Consider the following 11,037-nt stretch of genomic DNA (forward strand, 5'->3'; position numbering starts at 1 on the left):
AGGATCCCCAGGAGCTGGAGTTACAGATAGTTGTGAGCTACCATGTGGGTGCTAGGAATTGAACCCATATCCTCTGGAAGAGAGTCAGTGCTCTTAACCATTGAGTCATCTCTCTAGCCCCTAGATTTCTTTTTTTGATAATTGTTTGCATTGGTGTTTTGCCTGCATGTATGTCTGTCATGGTGTCAGATCTTGGAGTTATAGATAGTTGTGAGCTGCCATGTGGGTGCTCAGAATTGAACCTGGGTCCTTTGGAAGAGTAGTTAGTGCTTTTAACTGCTGAACCATCTCTCCAGCCCCTAGATTTATTTCCAAAGGGCAGAACTCCTAGACACTGCAGCCAGTGTTCTCTGAGTCCCCTGGGTGAGGACAGTGTTCTCTGAGTCTCCTGGGTGAGGAAAGGTCTCCCACGCTTTATTTCTGTGCAGCCTTCTTATCTGAAGTGCCATGCACAATTCCTTATGGACACATTAACTTCTCTCTGAAATCTGGAATTTCAAACTTAAATTCATATTCCATGGTCACAATAGTCTCAACTTGGTCCAAACTGTCTGAGCCCAGGGCTTTAGAAAATGCTAGGGGACTGAGAGTTTCCTAGGCCAATCTTAGAGTTCTAAGACATGGAACTCACCCTTGAATTCCTTTAATATCAAAGAAGCATGTCACTATACTGGCAGTAAAAATGTGTGACCCTCTGGCATCTGTGCAAGTACCAGAGACTGGCTATGTATGCCTCTTCCTGCAGGGGCACAAAGCGGTGCTGAGTGGCTGGGCCGGGGCTGACCATAGCAAGGAGGCAAAGACAGTTGCCATGGCTAAGCCAACTCAGGATGCACTTCACTTCGTGTTTGAGACAAGGTCTCTCACTGGCCTGGCAGTTGCCAGTGAGCTCCAGGCACCACCTGTCTCTGTCTTCCCAATGCCGGGATTCTCGGCAGGTGCCACTGGGCTTTTTTCTGGCTGCTGGAGATCTGAACCCAGGTCCTTGTTCCTGCACAGCAGGTATTTTACCAACTGAGGCATCACTCAGTCCCTCTCATCAATTTCTAGTAATTCAAGAGGCCCTGGGTTCTGTCTCAAACACAAAAAAGGGAAAGGACGAAGCCCCTTAGTTAACACTTTGGGGTTGTCGTGTTTTGTCTGCTCTTCCTCTGTTCTGCTGTTTGTTCCTAACAGGGTTAGAGGTTGTCTCATGACCCCCTCGGATTTACAGTGAAGGTAACTTTCTTCAGCCAGGTCTTAGACTTCATGGGCAGCCCCGTTGGCCAGTGGCATCTCAGCTTTACTTTTCCTTTCCAGGGGAACTCCAGTTTTGAGCCTTCATGTTGGAGAAGCTGAAAGCATAGGGGGTTAATGCCTTAAGCCAGAGCTTTGGCAAGTGTTTCCATTTTATCTCTGTGGCAATGAAACCTGACAAAAGCAACTTAAAGGGGAAAGAGGTTTAGTTTAGCTCACAGTTCCAGGTCACAGTGCATCACCGTGGGGAAGTTGAGGCAGGGACTTACAGTCACATCCCACCCATAGATGGACAGAGAAATGAATGCACACATGCTTGCTTGCCTGCGCTCAGCTTGACTTCTCCACAGTTAGGGAATGGTGCCACCACAGTGGGCTGGTAACTTACTTAAGACATGCCCACAGGCCAACCCCGTGCAGACAGTCTCTCACTGAGACTCCCTTCTCAGGTGGTTCTAGGTTGTGTCATTGACAATGAAAGCTAATCAACACAATGGGTGAAGGGTGGTTCCATTTTGAAAGTTCATGAGCATTTTTTTCCCATAAGTTGTGAGTCCAAGGTACCTGTGTAATAAAATATTTGTATAATACTTATACAAACCCACACTTACTGTTATTAATGTTGTAACTATTATTCTTTTGGTTTTTTTAGAGACAGGGTTTCTGTAATCCTGACTGTCCTAGAACTCACTCTGTAGACCAAGCTAGCCTTTGCTTCCCAAGTGCTGGGATCACAGGTGTGCACCACCACACCTGGCTTTCAAAAACCCACAATTATTTGGCTACTTGCTTACAGTCATCCCTGTCCACCTTTAGAAGGGGCCTTGTTGTTGGCACATAATTAGCCTAAGGAGCAAACATCTAAGTTCTGTAGAAATCTCTAGACTCCTGTTTCCTTTTGGGGCCTGATGACTGGTTCTGACTTCTTTCAGCTACCGCCAGTGTGATCCTTCCGTGAAGAGTTTGTACCAGACGGCCCCACTCTTTGGGATGTATTTCTCAGTGGAAAGAATTGGAAGCCTGAGAGTCGGCGACCCTGTGTATCAGATGGTGGATTAATGGATTCAGTTGGATGACATGGTAAAAGTTTCATTTTGCTTCTAGAACCCAGCGTTTTGACAACACAACCACGTTTTCTTGTTTTCTGATACTTTAAATTTTTAAAAAATATTTTGCTGATTGGTAGTGGCACACACCTTTAATCCCAGCACTTGGGAGGCAGAGGCAGGTGGATCTCTGTGTCCAAGGCCAGCCTGGTCTACAGAGTGAGTTCCAGGACAGCCAGAGCTACACAGACAAATCCCGTCTTGAAACATCAAAAAAAATTTTTTTTTAAATATTGTGTTATTTTCTGTGCATGGATGTTTTGCCTGCATGTATGTGTCCCCCATCACACAGTACCCAAGGGAGTCAGAAGAGGGGACTTCCAGAAGTGGAGTTATAGATGGTTGAGTGCTGCCACATGAGTGCCGGGAATCAAACCTGTGGCCTCTAGAAGAGCAGCAAGTGTTCTTAACCACTGAGCTAGCTCATTCGGATGCTTAAAACAAGAAAGAAAGCCTATGCTATTTAATTCTTGGGAGAATGAGCAGTTTGGGAATCAGGAAGAGCACCCCCCCTCTTTCTCCCTCTGTTCCATCAATAATCTCTATACTTCTACCCAGCCTTCCCCATTCCTGCTTCCCATTTGGTCATAAAATACCAACAGGGGCTGCCCTGTCAGACTGGCAGGTGCCACTGGTTCCCTCGGGAGCATCTTTAAAGGGATAAGGAGCCTGGTGTGGTGGTGTATGCCTTTAATCCTAGTACTTGAGGCAGAGGCAGGCAGATCTCTGAGTTCGAGGCCAGCCTGGTCTACTAAGCAAGTTCCAGGACAGCCAGGGCTACACAGAGAAAACCCTGTCTTATAAAAGCAAAGATTCACTGACAAGAAAAAGGACTAAAGAATGAAGGGACATGATCCTCTGGGGTTAGGTGGGTTGTTTTTTCTGTCTGAGAAAAGGGGAAATATTGAAAGCTAGTGTTTTATAAGATATCACTTAAATGTAACTTAAAGAAAAAAGTCCGAGTGTCAAGATGACTAGATCATGGTGCTGAGATAGAAAACAATATTTTCACACTGATTGCATTAAGTCAGTTTGAGCCCTGAACCCTACAGACACAAGCCGAACCCTCAGTTACAGGACTGAGGAGTCGTTGGAAGACCTTCCCTGGTAGGTTCTAAATGGCTTCCTTTGCAAAACCTATTACCCAGTCCCCCCAAAACACTGTTCTTTTTTTCTCTTTAAAGATTTACTGATTTTCAGTTTATGTGTTAGAGTGCTTTGCCTACAGGCCTGTATGTGCACTGTATACATGTAGTACCTGCATAGGCCAGAAGAGGGTGCGGGAGTCCATGGAACTGGAGTTAGAAGTGGTTCTGAGCTGCCATGTGGACTCTGGGAGCCAAACCTAGGTCCTCTGTAAGAGCAGCCAGTGCTCTTAAGCCCTCATCCCCTGTTTTCCAGTCATCTCATGGCCAAAACCTTTGACTGACACTTTTCTCTCTAATTCTTCCCTGGGATTCTCACATAGGGTCACCCCTCTGCAGCCTTGCCACCTCCCCATGTGACTGACCATCTGTCTTAGTTAGGGTTTTCATTGCTGTGAAGAGATACCGTGACCACAACAACTCTTATTAAGGAAACCATTTAATTGGTACCAGCTTATAGTTTCAGAGAGACCATTATCATCTGGCAGGACATGGCAGCGTGCAGGCAGACGTGGCTGGAGAAGGAGCTGAGAGCTCTATATCTTGATCCTCAGGCAGCAGAAGGAGCTTGTATTCCACACTGGGCGTAGCTTGAGCTTAGGAGACCTTACAGCCCACCTTCACAGTGACACACTTCCTCCAACGAGGCCACACCCACTCCAACGAAGCCACACCTCCTAATAGTGCCTCTCCCTGTGGTGGAGGGGGTAGCATTTTCTCTCAAACCAGCACACCATCCTAAGGACAGAGTGCCCTAGTGGTTCATGTGGACTGAGTATAACAATAGCTACACTGGGTTCATCCTTAGCTCTGAGTTTCAGTGGGCTGCAAATAGAAAATAAGGGTTGTCCCCACCAAAACACTTAATAAAAGTTATTTTGGTATTAATTCATTATATCAGAATATAATATAAATGTAAAGGTACTCAATGCATATTAGGTGTGATTCCCCCCCCCCCCCCTTTGAACTGTGGCACAGCTTTAAGGGACATTGTAGTAAAAATGTGAAAAAGGAAATCAATGTCTTTTGACTACTGCTATGGGGTAAAAGCCCAGAGACCACGTGGCATTACCAAAGATCGAATCAGAGTCTCTGTTAAGCCAGCCTGCGATTGCCTGGAGAGAAACCCTCTCACAGAGCAGCCCGAATGCATATTACAAGGAGTTTTTCAAGCCAAAGAACAGAGAAAGACTGCATTCTGGCTGGCAGTTGCAGAGGGAGCAAGCCAGCTAACAAGAGCCAAGATCATGCCGTTAGCTGGGGTGTTTCCACCCTGAGCTTCTAGAACAGGGGTGGGAGCTTTCCCACAGGACTTTTCAGGGCAGGAGGTAGAAACCAAAGATGGCTTAGCTGAGACAACATGGAGAAAACTTTACCAGGCTGGCCTCGAACTCAGAGATCACCTTCCTCTGCCTCCTGAGTGTGGGATTAAAGGCCACTATGTCTGACCCCATGCATTTTGTAAAACTCCTTGTGAGAGCGCCAGAGGTGGCTAAGGGGGTAAATGTGCTTGCCACCCAGTCTGAAATCCTTAGTTCAATTCCCTAGACCCACATGGTGGAAGGAGAGAACTGGTTCTCCCAAATTGCCCTTTGACCTCCACATGCGTGCCATGCCCCCCCCCATCAATAAATGCAATTTAAAACATTTTAAAATAGCCAGATGTGATAGCTCATGCTTTTAATCCTAGAACTTGGGAGGCAGAGACAGGTGGATGGATCTTTGTTTGAGGCCAGCCTGGTCTATATAGTGAATTTTAGGACAGCCAGTACTACATTAATAAGACCTTTTTTCCAAAAAAAAAAAAAAAAAAAGGAAAAAAAACGTTAAATAAAATCCTTGTGATTCAAAATTGATGTATCTTATAATTGGATCTGTCTTGGATTTGATGAAATATAGAAGATACTAGAGAGGAAATGGCAGATCTGATAGGACCTGGTCCTGCTGTTCCAGCTGTGGGTGACTGAGCCTGGGGCCAGTGCCTGAGCTCTGTGACTTCTGAGGATCTTCAGAAGTCCTCCGGTCACTTGGTGATAGACCTACCTATTCAGATGCTGCAGTATACAAACATGTCAGCCCTCTGGCAACTTCTGTTTGCTCAACTTTCCAGGAGGCCATGAGTTTTAAAGACCCTAAGACAATCTCTCACCACCCTGGTAGGGCCTGTGAGGGGGAAATGATAGTAGACACTTAATAGATAAACAGTCAAGTCTCCTGTGGGCTGATTGAGCTGAGAAGACAGCCAAGAGGCACAGTCCTCACCCAGTCCTGTTGTATTTTATGTGTGAAGAAGAAACTCTGCCAGGCACTGTGTAGTGTTTAGGAGCTCAGGGAAACGGACAGCTTTTCCAGTGGGGTGGTGGAGCAAAGTCTAAGAACAAAGTGCAGCCTGACATTGCTGAGGAAGGCGAGAAGGATCAGGGGGTGCTCCAGGGGCCCACGGGATGGAAGTTGGAAGGTCCATTTTGGAGGGACAGGCACCAAAGTTAGTTCTGTTATTTGTTTACATAAAAACTAAGGGGAGGGTGCTGTACACAGGGTGTTTTGTGTTGTTGCCCAGGCTGGCCTCAGATTACCATCCCCACCCCTGCTTCAGCCTCCTGAGTGCTGAGGTGACTGACACGTGCTACCATGTGTGGCTTACTTATAATTTAAACACAAAAGTTTGTATTCCATTATAATGGCAATACATGTTAACCATGGCAAGTTCAGGAAAGGCCAGAGAATTAGAAGGCTGGAAATCACCTACTTATACATTTTATGCAGGTAGAAGCTTCGTTTGTTCCATGTATCTGTGATACATGTATTTCATAGCCTACCACTATATGCAAATTTAATTTTGATGTCTTAATAATATACTATTTAAATGAAAGATACTCTTTAAACATTCTTACAGTATTTGCTGCTTGTATTATACCCAACTATGTTATAAATAACAATATAATGGATCTCTCTGTAGGCCAGAGCATTTCAAAACTAGAGGATTTTCTACAACTTATATTTATAAAAGTAGAATTAGCCAGCACTCGGGAGGCAGAGGCAGGTGGATCTCTGTGAGTTTGAGGTCAGCCTGGTCTACAAAGCGAGATCCAGGAAGGGCGCAAAGCTACACAGAGAAACGCTGTCTCGAAAAACCAAAAAAAAAAAAAAAAGTAGAATTATTGGCCATAGCACATATTTTTTTTAGCATCTTGACAAATTATTTGTAAAAGAGTTGTTTTCCTTTTGTACTCTGTACATGTCATATTGCATTAGTCATTTCCTGTTGCTCTAACAAAACCCTTAAGGCTGAACACTCCATCGTGAAGAGAGTTTAATTAGCTCATTGGTTCACAAGGCTGCATGTCCAAGGTTAGGCGGTCCCCTCGGTTTGGTCTCTGGTAAGGCTCTCTTGACTGTGTCACAGTGTGGTTGATGGTGGTGCAGAGAGCTCACATGGTGAGACGGGAAGACAGGGTGGAGAAGGCCAGACTTGCTCTTTTGAGACAAATATCTCTTCAGGGAGCAAGCAGGGTGTCATAGCCACTGTTCTATCACTGTGAAGAGACAGCATGACCAAGGTAACTCTTAGAAAAGACCGCATTTGGTTTGGGGCTGGCTTACAGTCTCAGAGCCTTAGTCCATCATCATGGCTGTGGGCATGGTGGCATGCAGATATGGTGCTAGAGAAGTAGCTGAGACCTACATCCTGATCTACCAGCAGAGAAAGGGCCTGGTGTGGTCTTTGGAAACACCAAAGCCCACCCCTCACTGATACTTCCTCCAACAAGGCCACACCTCTTAACCATTCCAATCATTTTCAACTCATTCACTCCCTGGTGACCAAGCATTCAAATGTATGAGCCTAAGGGGCCATTCTCATTCAGACCTCCATACTGGGTGTCTTAGTTGGGTTTCTATTGTGGTAAATACCATGATCGAAAACAACTTAGGGAGAAAGGGTTTATTTTGCTTGCACTTAAAAGTAACAAACAGGGGGGCTGGAGAGATGGCTCAGAGGTTAAGAACACCGGCTGTTCTTCCAGAGGTCCTGAGTTCAATTCCCAGCAACCACATGGTGGCTCACAACCATCTGTAATGAGATCTGGTGCCCTCTTCTGGCCTGCAGGGATACACGCAAACAGAACACTATATACATAATAAATAAATAAATCTTAAAAATAAATAAATAAAAGTAAAACAGTCCATCACTGAAGGAAGTCAGGACAGAAACTCAAGCAGGGCAGGAACATGGAGGTAGTACCTGAGGGAGAGTCCATGGAGGAACACATCTTACTGGCTTTCTCCTTATTTGCTTAGCCTCCTTCCTTCCTTCCTTCCTTCCTTCCTTCCTTCCTTCCTTCCTTCCTTCCTTTCTTCCTCCCTTCTTTCCTCTCTCCCTCCCTCCCTCCCTCCCTCCCTCCCTTCTCTCTCCCCCCTCCCCCTTCCTTCTTTCTTTCTCTCTCTCTCTCTTTTTTGTTTTTTCTAGACAGAGTTTATCTGTGTAACAGTTCTGACTGTCTTGGAATTCACTTTGTAGACCAGGATAGCCTCTAACTTGCAGAGATCTGCCTGCTTCTGCCTTGTGCACCACCAATGCCTGGCTCAGCTTGTTTTGTTCTAGAACCCAGGGCCATCACTTCAGGAGGCACCACCCTCCATGGGCTTGGCACCACCCTCCATTGGCTGGGCATCACCCTCCATGGGCTGGGCACTCCCACATCAGCCGTCAGTCAGGGTAATGCACCAGACTTGCCCACAGGCCAGTCCATTGACCTAATGAACCCTCACGAGGTCCCACCTTTGAGGAGTCACATCACTTCTCGTGTCACTATACCTGAGCCTTTGTAGGGCACAGTCTGACCACAGCCAACAGCATCAGGTAAAAGGACCCCTTCCTAGGATCCTGATGGAAATCCGTTTTCAGAAGCGGCTGTTTTCTGTAATGGTAGTTTTTGCAGGTCATAGTTTACATTCCCTGCATTTTAACTTCAGTAGTGACTGTTTTGTTCAAGTTTGAGTTGTTTATGACCAATAGTCTGAGTAACACAATAGTAGAGATCTTATCATTTATTTAGCTTCCAGGTCCAGGAGATACTTCTGCAAGTCCTAACTGCCAGCCACGACTGTCTTCCTGAAAACGAACAAACCTCCACTTTTCCTTCGGAGCTTCGGATGCCTGGAGTTAATTTGAGAAAGTACCAGAGGTGGTTTGAGAATGTGAGGGCGAATAAATTTTAGATATTTTTATTTTAAAAATAAGTAAAACTGTGTGTATGATTATTCTGAAAATACTCCCACTATCACGTTTTCTAATTACTGCCTTTAATACTGCTGAGTAACAAAAGTTTAGAGTCAACTTAAAAGCTGCTGCATTTTTAAGGTTTGTACTTTGTATGGGGGTATTGAGTGTGAGCAATGGGAAAACGAGCCCTCCTGATCTGTGTGCTCACAGGTGCCTGCTCTTGACCTGGCTTTGAGCCGGTCTGAGTTTTCATTGACGGCTGTCTTTGCCTTACAGAGCCAGGGTTCTGCTTAAATGGAGAGATGATTTCGTAGAGCATAGATTGTGTCTTTCTATTTTCCCTCTGATTCTGTGAAGACGTATAAAATTTATCTTTAATTGTCAACTTCTCTAATTCTACAAGAAAACAGAATTTAAAAGCATAGAATCTTCGGAAGTAGGAATGAGCAGGAGAAACCATGAACGCATTTTTTTAAATGTTCATATCTATTTTTCATAACAAAGATGAACTAGCTTGCTGTAAGAAGTAATGTAACATATAAATGAGTTAGCCCACTTAAAATTGTGTGGTTTCTTTGTCACTGGTAAGTGTGAATCTCTTCCAGCTTCATCTGTGACATTTGCTTCTGGGTTTCTTTTCATCTTCCAGAATCATTGCCACACATCTTCCTGCTTCCAAACATTACCTCTTGCCACTGGGGTGTACAGGGCCCCTTGAACTACATGAACATGCCTGTCTAAGCCAGTGGTTCTCAACTGTGAGCTGCAGCCCTTTGAGAGGCCAAACGACCTTTTGCAGTGGTCGCATATCAGATATTTACATTATGATTCATAACAGTAGCAATTATGAAGTAGCAACAAAACAATTTATGGTTGGGGGTCACCACAACATGAGGCTCTGTAATAAAGGACTCTGTATCAAAGGGCTACAGCATTAGGAAGGTCGCAGACTCTAAGGCATTATGGCTGATGACTTCAAGAGACATCTAATAGTCAACAGGGGACAGCTGTTGTTTCCTTCTATGCATGAGGCTGTGGGAGTACAGAGCAGGTGACAACTAGTATTTAACAGGATAACACACCAGACTAATAACTCTGTTGGGGAGCCCCACTTGATATAGGAAAGAAACAGTATTCTCAGTCACAAAGACAGCTAATTTTGGACTTCAGAACAAATTCAAAACAGACTGAGAATATACAAGGACAAATTCCCAGGTGTTTATTGCTAAATGAAGGTCAGACATGAAGCAACTTTGGTAGACATAACTCTGCAGTAATTCTCTTTCTGCACATATCCCAATCACTCAAGGTTCAGCCAATTAACTGTTATTGTTGTCCTGAATGTCATCCTCTGTCTGGGAATGCTAACCAACTACTCAGGCTACATGCTTGGCCAAGCATTACTCATTGGCTGGTCAGCATGACATTCCTAGCCCAAGAAAAACTATGTGACTTATCATGTGTTATGAGAATGGGTCGGACCCTGAAATGTAACGTGTAGTGTCCAGAGAGTGTGCTGAAAGGGAGAAAGTGTGTGAGTGTATGTAAGTGCATGTGTGGGTGTGCTGAAAGGGAGATGTAGCAGTGTGCAGAAGAGAGGTGTGTGTGGAGAATGTGTGGAGACATGTAACTGTATATAGAAATATATGGCTGTGCAGGAGAAAGATGTGTATGTGGGGCAGAAATGTGTGTGTAGAGGAGATAAAATGAGGGAATGAGAGAAATGTTGAAGAGAAATGCAAGTTAGAAATGAAGAAATGTAGCAGGGTAGAGAGAAGAAGCATGCATAGAAGAGAGCTGTGTAGGAGAGAGATGAGGGTAAAGAGAAATGTATGTTACGAGAGATATAGAGCTGTAGGTATAGAGATGGTAACTATGTAAGACACAGATTGACAGAGAGAAGTTTTTTTAAAGATGAAGTAAAAGAGAATTACCCTCAGATCGTAGGTGAATTATTATAGATAATAAATCTTTCTATCCCTGCTCATGAGAAGTCTTTCTCTGAGTAACCCTGGGTAGCAGTCCTGGGAGCTGGACTCCCAGGCTGTTAACACTCACTGCCTTTGCCTGCATCCTGGGCCTGAGTTCAACCCCTCTGGCTGTGAGGTAAAAGTGGTAGGCAAGCTGTGTCTTGGGTACATTTTGGAAATGATAATTTTTTTAAAAAGTCATACTCAGTTTAAAGCCAGCCATTAAATTTTAAGCCTTTTCCCCCTTTACATTTCCAAAGAGAAATAGGAAGGATGATAAACATACTCAGCTCTCGGTGCCTTCGAGATGCCTTTCCATAGAGAATTTGAGCCTTGCCTGGTCCCCAGTGGCACCC

General features: G+C 44.7%; 1 protein-coding gene across 1 annotated transcript in view; it reads left to right on the forward strand.

Moving 5' to 3' along the window:
• Nucleotides 1–9,267, forward strand: part of Mtarc2 (mitochondrial amidoxime reducing component 2) — a 36,026-nt gene extending 26,759 nt beyond the window's left edge. The window contains exons 7-8 of the mRNA XM_036202886.1: nt 2,169–2,316; nt 8,545–9,267. Coding sequence (XP_036058779.1) covers nt 2,169–2,295 — 127 coding nt within the window. The 3' untranslated portion in view covers nt 2,296–2,316; nt 8,545–9,267. The remainder of the gene's footprint in view (nt 1–2,168; nt 2,317–8,544) is intronic.
• Nucleotides 9,268–11,037: the final 1,770 nt, after the last annotated feature.

The sequence above is a fragment of the Onychomys torridus genome, chromosome 11 (assembly GCF_903995425.1).
Source record: "Onychomys torridus chromosome 11, mOncTor1.1, whole genome shotgun sequence".
In the NCBI taxonomy this organism is placed as follows: Eukaryota; Metazoa; Chordata; class Mammalia; order Rodentia; family Cricetidae; genus Onychomys; species Onychomys torridus.